At 40.2% G+C, this 19,749-nt stretch overlaps 1 protein-coding gene across 2 annotated transcripts in view; it reads left to right on the top strand.

The window, feature by feature from the left end:
- cwc22 (CWC22 spliceosome associated protein homolog) overlaps positions 1 to 19,749 on the top strand; it is a 279,770-nt gene that overhangs the window by 88,288 nt on the left and 171,733 nt on the right. For both annotated transcript variants that reach the window (XM_051930614.1, XM_028806203.2), the window contains exons 7-9: positions 7,928 to 8,056; positions 11,801 to 11,969; positions 12,325 to 12,378. In XM_051930614.1, the coding sequence (XP_051786574.1) occupies positions 7,928 to 8,056; positions 11,801 to 11,969; positions 12,325 to 12,378 (352 nt within the window). The remainder of the gene's footprint in view (positions 1 to 7,927; positions 8,057 to 11,800; positions 11,970 to 12,324; positions 12,379 to 19,749) is intronic.

Below are 19,749 nucleotides of genomic sequence, written 5' to 3'. Positions count from 1 at the left end.
CCCCCCAAAACTACCGTATACACTCACGTATAAGTAAAAATCAATCATCAAATCAGACCCTGACTTATACGCCCGTTCAAAAATGCGGCAGTTACATTTTTTTTTTCTTCACATCTTCTTGCCTCCTCCAATCTCTCGTCAGTTTCTCAGACGCATTGAATTTTGTTGCAGCAGCACAGTTACCAATTTCTTTCGCCACTTAAGCGACATTTAATTTAAAACCAGCGTCACATTTTCTTCTGATCAAACACTCCATCGTAGATAAGGGATGCTCTTACGATAAAGGTGTATGAGGGTGTGAGGTACAAAAACACACAAATCAGTGTAAACGTCGCTTCGGAATAGTTCAGGTATTGCTGTGTGGTTATGTAGGCACAATACATTGGGAAAAAAAAAAGGCTGTGTGTCTCCGTGGTGACTCTCTCAGGTGGGCATTAGCAAATCATCATCTCTTGGACCAATAGCGTGAGTTTTCCACATTCGACTTATACGACCGACATTATAAAATACCTGAAATTATACAGGAAAATCAAGTCCTGACTTATCCGCGAGTATATACGGTGTTTATGATCATATCTTAGGACTTTGAAGAGGACCTTCAGACAGACAACCAACCAGCCTAACCCACAATAAGCCAGAGCACCCCAGCAAGCAGGTGAGAACTTGTATTCACACATTATAGATTACCGTTCTCTAGCTTTAGTTTCCTGTTGTGCCCAAAAACAGAAGTAAATTAAAATAAGTGTAACAAATCATTCCAGTACTCCCTGGATGGACAGCAGCTCTTCTTGCTAGGAGTTGAACACCCAATGTGCCTCCATTTCTAGGTGGCCCTTCTTACTGAACTGTGGACTGTGTAGTATAGCAATTGGTGTCTGTCTGGTAGTGCATATTAACAGGGGCACCACGAGAAGGTTTGCTACATAGTAAGCTGGTTGGTCTCTTGACCCAGCATGGTCTCTGAATGGAGTAGGAGACACAGAGCTTCTCTGTCAGCCAGAATTTAAGCCTGCCTTGTGCTTCCGTGGTGCATCTCTTGGACCAGTGAGACATCATGGCGTGAGGGCTAGCTCCGCTTTCACATTCAGGCCTTGTGCCCTTTGACTAATCCTGTTTAGGCACGGTTTATGAACTTGAGCCTTCTACCAACTCAGTGATTCACTGGTAGATCTTTGGCATGGTAAACTTGTGTTTTTGTTCTCGCAGCATATGATTAATGTGCATGTCGAGGCCCTGAGTTCTTAGTCCATACTGTTGCTATTCTCTGACCAGAACAGGTTTGGCAAGATCTTATCTATTATAAGAGCAGAAAACGTTACAAGAAATGTATTTCATCCGACTTGTTTCTAAATACAATCATTCGCTGACTTATAGCTCCATTTCGGACTGGCCATTTGGCTGGCTGTATATCTGTCTGGTCAGAAAGTGTACAGGTCATTGCAATGGAGGCTCTGTTGGTTTAGCATCAGCCACTGATATGGTTCTCAATGGCCTTTATTCAGTGCCACTTACTGTGGCTGTTATCGTGCCGATCATGTCCCCATCAGTTTGGATTTGCCGTGCAGCTGTGCCTCTGAAACTCCACAGGGGATCGTCTCGCCATTAATGTGTTGAAGCTTCATGGTGTTCATTACATAACAGGGAAAACTCCTCATTCATTTGTTTGTCATGCCTGGACAAACTGGTGAGGAAGGCAGGCTCTATTGTAGCAACGGAGCTGGACAGTTTGACATCTGTGGCAGAGCGACGGGCGCTGAGCAGACTCCTGTCAATCATGGAGAATCCACTGCATCCACTGAACAGGATCATCTCCAGACAGAGGAACGCTTCAGCCACAGACTGCTGTCACCGTCCTGCTCCACTGACAGACTGAGGAGATCGTTCCTCCGTCACACTATGTGACTCTTCAATTCCACCTGGGGGGTAAACGGTAACATTATACAAAGTTATTGTCTGTTTTACCTGCATTGTTATCACTCTTTAATTTAATATTGTTTTTTTATCAGTATGCTGCTGCTGGAGTATGGGAATTTCCCCTTGGGATTAATAAAGTATCTGTCAATCCTATCCATCTATCTAGTGCTTTATGGCGATCGATCGGTCAATATTTCACGGGGAAATCACGTGCAGTGTAGTGGAACTGAAGAAATTGGTTGTAAAAGGAATGTACCACCTCACAAATTATTCACACCCACTCACCAGTTATTGGCCTTAAGTACAAATGGCCTCCATTTGGTCATCTGTAAATCGGCGGGTGACTTTACATGCTTTATCACTGCAAGTTACATGTCTTAATATTTCAAATATGGGAGCCAATGACACCAAACAATTGGCTAAAAGTCCATCCTGATACCAGAAGAAGTCTATCGTTTTTATCTCCTCTAAGTGATGTGTGTCGTCTGGTGCCAAGCCAACTCTTGTTTCTTTCAGCTGCCTGCAAATTCCTTGCCTTCATTTTGTGTATTTGGTGTGAATGTTATTACCCTGACAGCCCTAGTCCTGCATTAGAACACAGTGAGCAGTGCCTGAAACAAATTAAAACGACTGAATCCCCTGACACACAGGTGAGCAATATGTTTGTCCAATGTTAAGTGGTTTTAAACAAAGGTCAGTTTAGTTTCTGATTTTTACAAGGCAGAAAGCAAATAGACATTTCAGCACCCAAGGGGGTTTACTGTTTTATAGCAGACTTTCTTATAAAATGTTCCTGGAATCAATTTTGAAATAAACTCTGGGAATAGACTGAACAAGACGAAATGCACGGTAAGATATGATTAACAGCACTGCAGAGTCAGCGTTATGACAATGGGTTGTAGGTGCCAGGGAGGAAGGACAGGCATCCTGGCTGGGATAAAGGAAGGAATCATACCCGGCCGGGAGTCCTTAATGGATGGACTAAGCGAGTGGGCATACTGGGACTCGTTCATTCCCTCCCACAACAGGTGGCAGTGACCATTTTAAGACCCTTACAGGGTGTCAAGATAGTTGGGAGTCTGGAAACGCAGCCGTGTTGGGGTCTATGGATACCACCAGAGGGCGCTAGCAGGGTAGGACTGCCCTGGTTTCCACATAACCCGGAAGTGCTCCGAATGACTTCTGCAGGGGACCGGAAGCAGTTCCTGAATTGAATTTAAAAGAGAGCCCACCGCTTCACTTAAACAAGTCAGAGTAGGGAGGTAGTGGGCAACGTTCTGTCAGAAATGGAAGGAGAATTGTGTATTGTATTTTGCTGGTGTTCTGTTTATGACAAATCAGATCCTTTATTTGAACCTTGAATTGAGTTGTGCTTACGGTGTTTGGGGCAGAGTGGTATGCCTTTGTGGATACAAGGTACAGATTAGGCACTGATAAAATAAAAAATGTAACAAGGGTACACCTGAGAAGGTGGCAAACGGGATGAGTGAGAATTTTAATACAAATCAAGCAATGAGGCATCTGGAACTTTACAATGTACAATTTTTGTGTGGAAGATATTTTGATATTGCAGAATAATCTTACACACACTAATGATCTAAATTGGAGTACAACTGACATTTTTGTAATTTGTAAAGTCACTGCTTATCCTAATTGATTGTTATTGGAAATGCACTATGTAAATAAAATAGGTTAATAATAAATTTTATTTATGTAGCACCTTTCATACACTCAAGAACACTTTACAAATCAATAAACACATTAACAAGGCAGTAGAAGTTACATACAAGAAAATGAAGAATACTCATTGAAGAAATGAGTTTGAAATGAATAATAGATTTTTCCTTGCGAAGGCTGAATGTATTATTACTATTATTATTACCTCGATATGAATAGAATAGACATATTACTGAAAACTATCCCACATCACAAAATAAAAGATTTTAAACAAGATCATTGAAGAATGTCAATGATCAAAACTGGAGAATGACTTGTGCGACTTGTATTAGTTAACAGCGGGTTCTAACCTGGCAATGTCTTGAAATAGAGCGAAACACCAAGCGATTAGTCAACATATATATGTGACCATAGATTTCTGGAAACCGTCACCTGCTCACCTATCACTTGCTGTTAATGGCTCGGCCATTGGGACGACAGAGTCATTGAAGTTTCTGGGCACAGTGTTGTCACAAAACCTTAAGTGAAACAACAGCATCACGTGTGTTATTAAGAAGGCCCATCAGACACCAGCTGAGGAAATTCAAGCTCCTCCAAGCAATTCTACATAGCCATCCTGGTGTCCATTCTGACCTCCTCTGTGTAACTGTCTGGTTTGGTGTTGCCTCTACTCAGGCTATGGTCAAGCTGCAGCGCATCTTCAAAACCTGTGAAAGAATTATAGGCGGTGACTTCCCTCCTGCCAGTCAAGGTCCTGTGCGACTTTAGGGTAAGGAAGGGGGCCGCGGAGATCATTGCTGATCCGACTCACCCAGGGTGTCACCTGTTCCAAAGTCTTCTCTCCGGTAAACACCTTTGTGCGGTGAAACCATAAAACAACACGCCACCCGAACAGGTGCAGCCAGTCAGGCCTAAGCTTCTGCTCAGCCTTGGTGTAGACCTGCGCGCTAGACTGCCCTCCACATTTTAATCCTACTATCTCTGTATTTTATGTATTGCCTTTGTATGCTGCATCACATTTTATCACTCTATATTTTTCTTCTAATATTTATCTATTGTATTTTTCAATGTTCTTGTATGTTGTACCAGTGCTATCAATACAAATTCTTAGTGTACCTCGTCGATAATGTCAGTTCTAATTCCGATTCGTGACGCATTTCATACTGCGTTTGTGTCACTGATATAAATAAATGAAGAAACGATTCAACACATAACACATTTCATTACTTATGCTTGCATATTGTTCTGTTTTTATTTATCGATTGTCACATTTCACAATTCATTTATTTGTTAACTTACTTATTTATTCATTTAATGTTGTCCAAGTATATTCTTCTGTAGGCACCAGGACAAATTTAGCAGAGCGACTGCAGTGCTTCTTATTTTTTAATAAATTTGCAAAACGTCTAAAATGCTGTTTTCACTTTGCCAAACTCTGGGCTATTAAGTGTTGCTTGACGAGGAAAAAAAAAATGAATTAAAATGATTTTTAGCAAAAGGCTGCAACTTCACAAAATGTGAGGAATGTCAAAGGTCTGAAACGTTTCTGAATCCATGGCACTTATTCAGGGATGTGGTTGGCACTAAACTGAAAGAAGGCATATAAGACTACAAAAAATCAAATTGTTTTTGCTTGTCACTTGCTTTTTCACTGTTTGTAATTTTATTCCCTCATTTGGATGAGTTCCTGACTCGCACAAGCAGTTCTTTCCTGTGTTGCATTCTGAGTTGTTTTCTCTGGCTGTGTTTTTGACATTGTTGGTTGAAACTCGTATTGTCAGTGTTGTGATACTTGAGAGGCTGTTGCAATGAGAAAGCCTCATTAGTTTTGTAGAAAAGTTAAATGACAGTGTGGTCTAGCAGCACAGTCACTAGATAGGTGGGTCACAGAAATACAATTAAACTTTAGGACAGTCGAGACAAGGACAGGCCATTCAGCCCGACAAAGCTCACAATGTCATCCACTTAATTCTTCTAAAACTCCTCTTGAGTTTTGAAGGTCCCTAAAGTCCTCCTGGCTATTACACTACTTGGTCACTTATTCCATGTCTCTCTGATTCTCTGTGTAAAGAAAACCATCTTAATATTTGTGCAAACTTTACCCTTAACAAGTTTCCAACTGTGTGCCTGTGTTCTTAATGAACTCATTTTAAAGTCACCGGCTCGATCCACTGGACTAATTCCCTTCATAATTTTAAACACTTCAGTCAGGTCTCCTCTTAACTCTTTTTCTGCTTAAACTGTAAAGGCTCAGCTCTTTTAATCTTTCCTCATAACTCATCCCCTGTAGCCCTGGAATTAGCCAAGTTGCTCTTCTCTGGACTTTTTTGAGTGCTGCTATGTCATTTTGTAGACCCAAACTGTACCCAGGACTCCAGATGAGGCCTCACCAGTGTGTTATAAAGCTTGAACAGAACCTCATGTGACTTGTACTCCACACATCAAGGCGCTATATAACCTGACATTCTGTTAGCCTTCTTAATGACTTCTGAACACTGCCTGGCAGTTGAGAGTGTCAAATCCACTACAACTCCTAATTCCTTCTCATAAGGTGGACTCTCGATTTTCAGACTTCCCATTGTGTATTCAAATCTCACATTTTTACTTCCTATGTGTAACATTTACTGATATTAAATTTCATCTGCCCACACCTGTCTGCTATCCAAGTCCTTCTGTGATGATGTAACGGATTCCAAATGATCTGCTAATCCACCTATCTTGGTATCATCTGCAAACTTAACCAGCTTGTTCCTTATATTCCTATCTAAGTATCTATCTATCTATCTATCTATCTATCTAAATCATTTATATATATTAAAAATAGCAGCAGCCCTAGCACTGACCCCTGCTGGTCACCACTCTTAACATCACCCAATCTTGATGAGGTTCCTCACACCATCACCCTCTGCTTCCTGTGTCTGAGCCAATTCTGCACCCATCTAAAAACATCACCCTGAACTGCCACTTCTTTTAGTTTGATGCCCACCCTCTCATGTGGCACCTCATCAAATGCCCAAGTCCCTCTGTGATGATTCAACAGATTCTTGATTGTTTTCCAGTGCACTTATCTTGGTATCATCTGCAAACTTATCCAGCTTGTGATTTACATTCCTTTCCAAATCATATATATATATATTTATATATTAAAAATAGCAGCAGCCCCAGCACTGAACCCGAGTTAAAAACAATATTAAAGTTACAGAAAAGTGAAAAAGCCATACAAGTGGGCGCAGAATAACCAGTTGAAAAACGAGACACTCGGACTGCCATTGTAACTCATTCAGAAATCATAAGCCCACTTGTTCAACTCAGTTCAGTGTATTTTTGTATAGCGCCTTTCACTAAGTGCAGGCACAGTGCCCTGTAAGCTTGTGGTATCAAACTCAGTGTTAAAGTTTAGGGTGTAACTGTTGATGATAAATTCAGTCGCCTTAATTTGGTTTATTGGCCAGTGATGACCACTGATAGATGGGGTGCTCATTACTTCTCACCTCCGGATTAGATATTTGTGAAAGTCCACCTCTTCAGATGTCATTGAGATTCTCAATTTGACTTTAGAATGCCACTTTTACTGTGGTGGTTTTCCTGTTTCCTCGCCTATAGCTTTTTGTTGAACACAATTCCCTCAATTCTTTTTTTTTTTTTTTGTGTTTTCAGTTACGTACGTTTTATTTTAATTATTTTCTTTTTTTTTTATTGTGTTTTATCATGTCCCACGTAGAAGGTATGTTATGTAATGCAAGAGAAATGCTGGGAGAGTCTCCACTACAATCCTCGTTTAGTAGATGGAAAATCAAAAAAAGAATGAAAGGGAATAAAATAAGTAATGGTGGATCATTAGGGCCCATTGATAAATACAAGCACTTCAGTTGAGGAGTTGTGCCTCTCACAGAGGTGGGTTGTCAGTTGAATGCCAACTTCCAGGTTGTCTTGTCTTTGCATACAATTGGAGCTAAAAGAAGCGGGGTACTGTGTTTGAACAGGAAGGGATGTCACTGCTGTATCAGTGGCACTTTATCATGCCTACAGATGAAAAGGGGCAGGGAGTTATCAAGTGTGCCCTCTAAAGTGCGCATAACATTCTCAAAAGAGCCCTGGAAATGCCCCCTACTCAGACGTGTCTGACAGTTAACTCTATTCCTAGGCAGTAGTGCTGGTGCGTCTCACTCATGTTGGTGTCTCATAAAAGAATCTAGCAGTAAAGAGGGATGTGTGAGTCCGACTAATCACATAACCGAAAGTGTTCATAAACATGTTTATAAGAAGTAATGGTTTTCAAAATGCCAGTCATTACTGAGACAAATAAACTCTTCATTTTGTGTTTCGCCTCTTTTAGCCTGGCGTATCAAAGAATGAGTTGGGAGGCCTTGAAGAAATCCATAAATGGTCTCATCAATAAAGTCAACGTGTCCAACATAGGAAACATCATCAATGAACTCCTTCAAGAAAACATCATCAGAGGAAGGTAAGGATTCTTCTCAGGGTGTTATGATATGAGAGTAGTCAGTTCTTGTTATTCATGGAGGTTATGTTTCTGAAGAACACAGCAGATATGGGAAATGCAACTACTAAAGCAATGATCCTGTGGCAAAAGTGGGACATAAACTTGGCGTTGATTGAGCTGGCCCTCCACTCTCACCCTTCATCACTTGCTAAGGATCTTCTCGGAGGTTAATCTATAGAAATTTTGTTATGACTTTTATTTCCTGCGCAGTCAAGTTCAGTCAACTTCTAGGCGCTCAGCCTGATGCCATGACCTACTGCAGCTTGGCCGATCCGAGGACCTCACTAAACCATGCAGTCAGTAGTAGTGTAGGACTGTGTGTACAAACGGCAGGGACTTGATCAATGTGAGCTTATGGCCTGCACTTAATGGGAATTCGTGGTTCATGGGGAACAGGCCCATCCCCATTACTAACTGGGTTCAATGGCTTACCCATGCCTCTCAGAACTCGATAGACACCCAAATGATCCTCTTAGTGTCGCACACGTACAGCCCCGAACACCTGAGGGCTCGATCTTGTGTTTTGCTGCTCCATGATAGGCCTCTTAGAATTTTTTTTTCTGCTGTGCATGACCACAAATTGGAAATGGATTTACTGTAATTTTCTAATTTTTTCCTCCCTTTTCACCATTTTGTTAAGGATATTTGTGCACCTCAGAGTTTGTTGAGTAGAATTTCTTTCCTTTTTTGTCTCAACCTTGACTTTGTCATTGTAAATATTTCACAAACAGTCACTATTCATGGAGTGGATGTTGAGGTGCTGCACTCCTACAAATACTTGGAGGTCCACATTAATGACAGGTTGGACTCATAAACACACACAGAGGAACTACAGATGAAAGGGCAGAGCAGACACTTTTTTCCTTAGGGGACCGTGTTTCTTTAACATGAGCAGTGATATCCTTCATCTTCAGCAACTCTTGGGACAGCCAGTGTTGTGTGCTGGGCCAGTAACGTAACCTCCAGAGGTCCACCAAATCAGCAAGTTAATTAAAAGGGCTGTCTCAGTTATGGGACGCCCTCTGGATCTTCTGGAGGTAGTAGTGGACGCCAGAGTGAAGACAAAGCTGTTGGCCATTATGAACAATGCTGCACATCGTCTCTGTGACACCTTAACCCGGAGTAATTTCAGCCAATGAATCATTCATCAGAAGTGTGTCAGGAAATGCAACTGGGACTCTCTTATACCAACAGCAATACGCCTGTATTGTACCTCAGTGGGACAGCCATTTTGTGTGCTTATATACAGTGGGTATATAAGGAGGAGTATAGGGACCTAATCAAGGACTTTGTTAAATGGTGCGACTCAAACCACTTACACCTGAACACCAGCAAAACCAAAGAGCTGGTGGTGGATTTTAGGAGGCCCAGTCCCCTCATGGACCCCGTGATTATCAGAGGTGACTGTGTGCAGAGGGTGCAGACCTATAAATACCTGGGAGTGCAGCTGGATGATAAACTGGACTGGACTGCCAATACTGATGCTCTGTGTAAGAAAGGACAGAGCCGGTTATACTTCCTTAGAAGGCTGGCGTCCTTCAACATCTGCAATAAGATGCTGCAGATGTTCTATCAGACGGTTGTGGCGAGCGCTCTCTTCTACACCGTGGTGTGCTGGGGAGGCAGCATAAAGAAGAAAAAGAATTCTCCCCCTTCGAAATATTCCCATTTTTCTTGCTTTACAGCCTTAAATGAAAACGCACAAACTAATATTTCTTCAAGCTTTACTTACTCAGTGTAATCTCTAACAACCAAGTGAAAGATATCACAGCTACAGTTCAGATGAATTTAAAAAATAAAAAACAAATACTAATTAATGAAGGATCCCCCCCCCTGCTAAACTCAATCAGGTGTACGTGCCCACCATTTCCATTCGGTTACTGGCTTCCTTCCACCTGTGATCAATTGTAATCTGTGTGATTAGTGAAGCTGTTCCTGGACCATTCATTCCCTTGCTTGGTAGTGCAACTGACAGCAAACAACTGACTATGGGTGGCAAGCCACTTTCAAAAGATCTCCGGGACAGAGTTGCGGACAGACATAAGGCAGGAGATGGAGACAAAAACATCTCAAATGCTTTATCAATCCCAAGGAGCTCAGTAAAGTCTATCATAAAGAATTGGCAAGTGTTTGGTACTACTAGGACCCTCCCTGGATCCGGCTGTCCCTCCAAACTGGATGGAAGAGCAAGGAGGAAACTGGTAAGACAGGCCCCCAAGAGGCCAATGGCCACTTTGAAGAAGTTTCAGGATTTGATGGCAAAGAGTGGTCATTGTGTGTATGTGACAACAATTTCACAAGTGCTCCACAATTGTGGCTTGTTTGGGTCGCACTTCTCAAGAAAGGCCACATTAAGGCTCGTTTGAGCTTTGCCAGAATGCACTTTGAAGATTCTGATGCCAAGTGGAAAAAGGTCTTATGGTCAGATGAGACCAAACTCAAACTATTTGGCCTCAATACCAAACGGTCCACCAATGCAGCTCACCATCCACAACACACCATACCTACAGTAAAGCATTGAGGGGGCATCATCCTGTTGTGGGGGGGCCTGGGGCTCTTGTTAGGGTAGAAGGAAAAATGGATGGGGCAAAATACCATCAAATTCTGGAGGAAAACCTGCGACCCTATGCCAGAAAGTTGAAGGTGGGCAGAATGTTCACCTCTCAACACGACAACGACCCGAAGCACACAGCAAAATTGACCATACGGTGGCTGAAGGAGAAAAAAGTGAATGTCCTGGTGTGGCCAGTCAGAGCCCAGACCTAAATCACACTGAAAATCTGTGGAAAGATCTGAAGATAGCAGACCACCAACACTCACCATCCAATTTGAACGAACTTGAACAGTTAAACTATAAAGAAGAGTGGGGGGCAAATATTGAGGGGGCTTAATCTAGATGTGCAAAGCTGATAGAGAGGGCTGTCATTAAAGCAATAGGTGGGTCAACAAAATATGGACATTGACATGGGGGGGGGGATCCTTTATTAATCTCAGTAGGTCTTGTTTTTGATTTTTTATAATTTTTCTGAACTGTAGCTGTGATATCTTTCACTTGGATGTTAAAGGCTGCATTGAGTAAGTAAAGCTGGGAAGAAATATTTTTTGTGTGTTTTCATTTAAGGCTGTAAAGCAAAAAGAAAAAAGGGAATATTTTTTCTATACCCACTGTATGTTTGTTTATGTATCTGTTTATGTATTTATTTAAACAGCTTCTGTAAAAAGCCAAATTTCCCCTCTGGGGACAAATAGAGCTCTGTCTGTCAGTTATATAGTGCCTTTTACTTCAATTTATCACATAGTGTCTTTCCTATCTGTCTATGCCTGTTGGTTTTTCATGGAAGTCACCATTTTCTTGCAGTGTTTGTGTATTATTATTATGGGGTTATAACAAATGGATGACCAGAGGTGCACGATGCAGGACATCACTCACTGCACGTGATTGTTTAAAGGTCAGCACTGTGCACTCCTGGTTCTCTGAGAGTGCGGTGTATTATTTTGAGAGAGAGATTAGAGATTCCATGAATTCAGCACACTTTGCTTCATATTTTTGTTAAGATGTTGGTTTGTGTTTTCTGTCAGAAAAGAACTTTGGTCTTATTTAAGACTGTATTTCATCATCTTACTCCCCTTGAAATACCTTTGCCTTATTTCTGCTAATCATCCAGTTATAAAGCATTTTTTTTCATTTGTTTTCACTTTTTCTAGGGGTTTGTTGGCCAGATCAGTCCTACAAGCTCAAAGCGCCTCTCCCATCTTCACACACGTTTATGCAGCAGTTGTTGCAATTATCAACTCCAAGTTTCCGCAGATAGGAGAGCTTATTCTCAAGAGGTTAATTCTTAATTTCCGAAAAGGATACAGAAGAAATGACAAGGTAAATAGTGCAGCGCAATGAAATAAAGAGTTTTTCACATTCAATTTGGGGCCTGTTTCCTAAATTGTACCTTGTTCTTTTCATAACCAGCTTTGTCCATTGTTTGTGGAATTCTCTCCCAGACGTTTTTTAATATTTATGAACTGAGCTATCACAGTGTGCTTCTTTTAAGTAAAAATATTCTGAGCATGGGTCTCTTAGTGAAATTGAAATGTGTCATGTTGTACCTTCTTCCTTTAGGACCCTTGACTGCCCCTCATTTGTCAGTATTTTTTGGGGAGTTTCTGAGCTCTTTTGAAATGATGAAGAGTGTCCATACCAGTATCCTCTAACCGTCCTGTCCTTTCTCTTTCAGCAACTCTGCTTAACTGCATCCAAATTTGTCGCGCACCTAATCAATCAGAATGTGGTAAGTCGTCATTCATGAAATATTTGAGAGTGGGGAGATATGTGGGGGCACTGGCAGCACCTGGAAAAGAGAGCTCTAAAGATAGAGGGCCGATGCATTTGTTTTAGTCATGTGCTTTGAAGTATTTTATAGCCTTTTTTAACTGTGCACGTGCATGAACTGAAATGTTTTATGAGGTTATACTTCGAGCACGAACTCTTGGCTGGTGTGTACAAGCTCTGTGAGCGTCATAACTTGTGTTCTGAAGTAACACAGACACCTTAAGAATTTCTTGCTGCCTCAGAATTATTAGTGTTATTCATCGGAGTCTAAACTCTCTTTTTTAGACATTAAAATATAAAATAATGTGGACTGTTTTTTAGAACATTTATCTGTTAACTAGCCACATTTCCCGTTGAAAACAAGTAATAGAATAATTGTGAAAATATCTGGTATCTCTTGCCCAACGTGCGACCTCAGGGTTTCTGGTGTGTTTTTTCTTTGAATCCTTGTGTGTGTCTGAACCTCTCTTGCCTCATCGTTCCTCTCTCAAGCGCATTCCCATAATGTCTGCTTCTCAGGCTCGCCTCCTGTCCGCAGTGACTATCAGCCTGACATCAACGCCTTTACTTCTCCTTGTGTGTGTGTCAACCTCTCTTTTCCAGCACTTCCTCTTTTGATCTTGTCACCAAAGGCAAAGTGACCAATCAGATTGCTTGGAGAGCCCAGGTGCGCACGCACACACACACACACACGCACGCACACACACACACACACACACACACACACACATACTGTAGTGTTCTGTTAAATAGTAGATTATCTCAATTCATGTTTATGGTAATGTTTCGTGGTGCATAATGTACATTAGGTAATAATATTCTTAACTTCATAAATCCTTAGAACAATGAAAATGCTACAATACCAACAAAAGGCACACATGCAGAAAAGTACGCACAGAGTGCAGCATATACTGTAGATTCAAATGCATATTGTATATGATTGTAAGTATTTTTAGGGATATAAGTATGCATATACTCGGGTTGTGTGTGTATATATATATATATATATATATATATATATATATATATATATATATATATATATATATATATACAGTGGTGTGAAAAACTATTTGCCCCCTTCCTGATTTCTTATTCTTTTGCATGTTTGTCACACAAAATGTTTCTGATAATCAAACACATTTAACCATTAGTCAAATATAACACAAGTAAACACAAAATGCAGTTTGTAAATGGTGGTTTTTATTATTTAGGGAGAAAAAAAAATCCAAACCTACATGGCCCTGTGTGAAAAAGTAATTGCCCCCTGAACCTAATAACTGGTTGGGCCACCCTTAGCAGCAATAACTGCAATCAAGCGTTTGCGATAACTTGCAATGAGTCTTTTACAGCGCTCTGGAGGAATTTTGGCCCACTCATCTTTGCAAAATTGTTGTAATTCAGCTTTATTTGAGGGTTTTCTAGCATGAACCGCCTTTTTAAGGTCATGCCATAGCATCTCAATTGGATTCAGGTCAGGACTTTGACTAGGCCACTCCAAAGTCTTCATTTTGTTTTTCTTCAGCCATTCAGAGGTGGATTTTCTGGTGTGTTTTGGGTCATTGTCCTGTTGCAGCACCCAAGATCGCTTCAGCTTGAGTTGACGAACAGATGGCCGGACATTCTCCTTCAGGATTTTTTGGTAGACAGTAGAATTCATGGTTCCATCTATCACAGCAAGCCTTCCAGGTCCTGAAGCAGCAAAACAACCCCAGACCATCACACTACCACCACCATATTTTACTGTTGGTATGATGTTCTTTTTCTGAAATGCTGTGTTCCTTTTACGCCAGATGTAACGGGACATTTGCCTTCCAAAAAGTTCAACTTTTGACTCATCAGTCCACAAGGTATTTCCCCAAAAGTCTTGGCAATCATTGAGATGTTTCTGAGCAAAATTGAGACGAGCCCTAATGTTCTTTTTGCTTAACAGTGGTTTGCGTCTTGGAAATCTGCCATGCAGGCCGTTTTTGCCCAGTCTCTTTCTTATGGTGGAGTCGTGAACACTGACCTTAATTGAGGCAAGTGAGGCCTGCAGTTCTTTAGACGTTGTCCTGGGGTCTTTTGTGACCTCTCGGATGAGTCGTCTCTGCGCTCTTGGGGTAATTTTGGTCGGCCGGCCACTCCTGGGAAGGTTCACCACTGTTCCATGTTTTTGCCATTTGTGGATAATGGCTCTCACTGTGGTTCGCTGGAGTCCCAAAGCTTTAGAAATGGCTTTATAACCTTTACCAGACTGATAGATCTCAATTACTTCTGTTCTCATTTGTTCCTGAATTTCTTTGGATCTTGGCATGATGTCTAGCTTTTGAGGTGCTTTTGGTCTACTTCTCTGTGTCAGGCAGCTCCTATTTAAGTGATTTCTTGATTGAAACAGGTGTGGCAGTAATCAGGCCTGGGGGTGGCTACGGAAATTGAACTCAGGTGTGATACACCACAGTTAGGTTATTTTTTAACAAGGGGGCAATTACTTTTTCACACAGGGCCATGTAGGTTTGGATTTTTTTTTCTCCCTAAATAATAAAAAACATCATTTAAAAACTGCATTTTGTGTTTACTTGTGTTATATTTGACTAATGGTTAAATGTGTTTGATGATCAGAAACATTTTGTGTGACAAAGAATAAGAAATCAGGAAGGGGGCAAATAGTTTTTCACACCACTGTATATATATATATATATATATATATATATATATATATATATATATATATATATATATATATATATATATATATACGAATGCAATATACAGTGGAACCTCGGTTTGCGAGTAACTTGGTTTACGAGTGTTTTGCAAGACGAACTAAAATCTATACTAATAAAAGGCAAAGCCCTCACTGACTCACTGACTCACTCATCACTAATTCTCCAACTTCCCGTGTAGGTGGAAGGCTGAAATTTGGCAGGCTCATTCCTTACAGCTTACTTACAAAAGTTAGGCAGGTTTCATTTCGAAATTCAAAGCGTAATGGTCATAACTGGAACATATTTTTTGTCCATACACTGTAATGGAGGAGGCGGAGTCACGTATCGCGTCATCACGCCTCCTACGTAATCACGTGAACTAAAAACAAGGAAGAGATTTACAGCACGAGTCACACGCGGGAACGAAGGTAAATGACGTTAATTTTTGACTGTCTTTTAATACTGTGTAAGCATACATATTAACACATGTGCAATTAAACATGTGCATTTACGGGCTGATTTCTCAGGCTTAAAAGCTCGCCTTTTACTAAAAAGGTAAATGCAAAACTATTTTCAATCAGTTTATTGAAACGCTCCCGTTAAGGATTGCAATAACATATTCGCGAGATAAAAGAACGAAGTAGGGGGAAATGGAGGAAGAGCCGCGAACAGCTAAGAGCAAAAAATTAATTAAACAATTGAGAACGGAGCGAGTTAAGCATACAAGCATGTTCATAAGGGAAAGAAAGCACGGTGTAAAACGTAAGTTTAAATTAAGTTTATAGAAACGCTCCCGCTGCGGATTGCAATAACATATTCGCGAGATAAAAGTTTAATGAGAAGACACGAGGTATAAACGAACCACACGCCGTGGCGCAACGTTAGGGGCAACAGTTTCAACCATTCTATGATCTGCTTCTCGCAACTGAAAGACGGCACATGGCGGATGTTAGCCGACTTGCTGACCGCAACGTTAGGGGCTTCAAGTATGGCGCTGACGCCACATCTCAGTGCCAACACTTTGCAGACTGTACTTAAAAGACACGCCCTCCTCACTGGACAGTTAAAAACACCAATCAAACTAACGATGACATCAAGAATTACCCAATCAAAAGTAGGAAAGGAGGCATCTTCATAAAATGCGTGTGGGATGATTTGCATGAGACGCTGCTTTAAAAAAAAAATGATAAAAAAAATACGGGATAAATCCCGTCCAGTATTGATTCAAAACGGGACGCGCAATTTCATTCTCAAACGCGGCACGATTCCGTATTTTAAAGGACGGGTGGCAACCCTACAGTGCCAGGTAACCACCCATACAATCAGATTGTGATTCAGACTAGGAATGCAATGAATGTAATTACCCCGATCTACATACAAGGCGAAAGTCTTGCAACATTCAAAGATGATGGTTTGGGATAAGTACACCATACAACATAAAAGAGCTTATGAAGCCTTGAACCGAAAAAAACAAGATCTCAGAGATCGTAAAAAAAAAAATAGGAGGTAATGTCGTTTTACTCGCTGTAGATTTTAGTCAAACATTACCAGTTATTCCACGAGGGACACCAGCAGATCAACTCAACGCGTGTTTAAAATCCATGCTTCTCCCACGCTCGGTTATATGTCACATGTTCTCGGGTAGGTGCACCAAAAAATGTATACATTTAAGCATGTAATGGGCAAACAAAAAATGAGGTATACCCGAAGGCACTGCAGTAGTACTTAATGTAACTTTACTTCTTAAATGTTAATGTTTTACTGTTTAATAATTTATACGCTTCTTATATGTTGTTCAAATTCTTTTATCAAAATACCACTGACAGCGCAATGCACGATAACATGGAGTGAATACACCATACGCATCCGCCCACGGCTGCCCTGCTGTGCGCAGATAGGAGTTGATTCTACAATAAAATAAAATAAAGATAAAAAGACTAAAACAATCATCACCCATAAAGCGGATAGTAGACGTGACGTACTATATGTGTACCACATTTCAAGTGTATAGGTGAAACGGTTTGCGAGCTACAGGTCATTTAAAATCCTGGACAGACACACAAATTGCCACGGTACCAAATTACAGAAGAAGATTTTACTGTTTAATAATTTATATTTATATGAAATGTGCTTCTTATATATTACTTCATATTCTCATATGATAATGATGTTAATGTTTATATTGATTTCTGTGTTATTAAAACTGCATGTATGTGTGTATATGTGTGTATATATATATATATATATATATATATACTAGCAAAATACCCGCGCTTCGCAGCGGAGAAGTAGTGTGTTAAAGAGGTTATGAAAAAAAAAGGAAACATTTTAAAAATAACGTAACATGATTGTCAATGAAAGCCCGTTTCACTCAGTAAGTCTTATGTGTGTGTTTATGTATGTGTGTATATATATGTAGATGTGTATATGTAGATATGTATATATATGTATATAAATGTTTATGTGTGTGTGTATATTATATATATATAATATATATATATATATAAAAGACAGCAACAGTTATAACAATGACAACACAATTACATTGACAATCATGTTACGTTATTTTTAAAATGTTTCCTTTTTTTTCATAACCTCTTTAACACACTACTTCTCCGCTGCGAAGCGCGGGTATGTGTATATATATGTTGATATATGTATATATATGTGGATGTGTATATGTATATATTTATGTATATACAGTATGTTTATGTATATATATATGTTTACATAACCTCTTTAACACAGTACTTCTCCGCTGCGAAGCGCGGGTATTTTGCTAGTTTTTAATAAATTTTGACTTGATAAACGAGCGAGGTCTTGCAGTACGAGTAGTATGTATACGGTTTGTCTGCTGAGCGTCATGTGATCACAACTGAGCTGATGGCTCTTCTCTTTCTCTCTCGCTCCGAGATTGTGGGCAATCGTCTCCTATTCTCGGTCTGAGTCGGCATGCTTCACTCATATAGTCAACATCCGTACGAGCGTATACTGTTTACTACAGCATTGTGACTGTGCGTGTGTGCTGTGATGTGCGAATCCCTGTCATGCACTCCAAAACACGAGGCTGAGTCTCAGTACTTTAGTGACACCAGCTTTATTCAGCTTGAAACAGCAACAGTTCGGTTATTTATTGTAGTGAGATCTGCCGCTCTCCTATACACAGACACAGCAGTCAGGCAGGGTCGTGGCCAAGTAGTACTGTGCCCTGCGCATTTATAATGTTCTTTGTATCACCCATCGACGGCAGGTGCTTATAGCATGTCCGCGATCTTTTCGGATTCGCTTTTACGGTGAACTGCTACAGCGCTGGGAGACTGCGATTGCTTTTGGACGCTCTTCCGTGTGTCGTCCCGTTAGATGGAATTCCACAAGAGTTTAGAAACTCACACCAGCCATGATTCTTTTCAAAGATAAAGTGCAGGTTAATTTGTTTTATGTATTTTTACTTTATATTTTGTATTAATCATTTTCATATGAATAGTTTTGGGTTGTGGAACGAATCATCTGAGTTTGCATTATTTCTTATGGGGAAATTCAGTTTGATATACGAGTGCTTTGGACTGTGAGCATGTTTCCGGAACGAATTATGCTCGCAAACCGAGGTTCCACTGTGTGTGCATATGTGTGTGTGTATATATATATATATATATATATATATATATATATATATATATATATATTATAGTGTTTTGGTCAAAAGTTTTTTCAGTTTTTATGGAAGTGCATGCAATTTAATGTCTTAATGTTTCATGAAATCAAGGTAATATAAATACACAATGGCAAATAAAAAGTAAGTCAGGGAACCATTAAGTGTACAAAATTTAATTCAGATTTTTGATTCATCAAAATTTAATTCAGATTTTTGAGTCATCAAAGTACCCAGTTTGCTTGAAGCCGTTGTGCCCGTGAGGAGCCTGTGATCACGCAAGCTGGTGACCCTAAAACTTGTCTTCTGATTGGCTTGTGACTTTGGCTCTGCCAGGTCTCGTCCTGTCAGTTTCTTCCAGTTTCCAATACTTTGATATTTTTTGCAATTGCTCTAAATTAAAGGCCTACACCTCTAAGTGTAATACTGCTCTGTCTCATTTCATGTTTTAATTGCCCTTTTTTTGCCATTCTACAGTATTATATTGTCCAAGTGGTACTTCAGATGGTGTACTAACACAGTCTGTTCCACCTCTGCTTTAAGACACACAGAGGGGTTTTTTAAGTATTCAGCAGAAGTTGGGACACCTGTGCAAATTGTTTGCTTCAACTTCCAAGGCTTCATTTACTTTAATTGCTGCAGAACGTCTGTATGTTGTGACCCATTAGTTGTTTTGTGGACATGGCCCATTTATAATATTCTGAAATTTCCTATTTTTCATTTTTGTTCACCTAAACTTTAAATTTAAACCTCTGGTAGTTTACTTCGTACCTTTTCACCATTTTAGGTCATTCATTGCATTTCAAGTGATAAAAATTGAAGAAAACCTGGAAAAACTGAGGTGCTCTAAAACGTTTGACTGGTAGTGTATGTATGCATATATATATTTCCTGTTTGGCTAAAAACCTGCAATTTGGCACGATGGCATATCTAGGCCAGTAGGAATCATTACCCAGGTATAAACCAGACCTTAAACAGAGGTTATGACAGCGTT

This window comes from Erpetoichthys calabaricus, chromosome 8 (genome assembly GCF_900747795.2).
Source record: "Erpetoichthys calabaricus chromosome 8, fErpCal1.3, whole genome shotgun sequence".
In the NCBI taxonomy this organism is placed as follows: Eukaryota; Metazoa; Chordata; class Cladistia; order Polypteriformes; family Polypteridae; genus Erpetoichthys; species Erpetoichthys calabaricus.
This window is presented reverse-complemented; position numbering and strand designations above follow the sequence as displayed.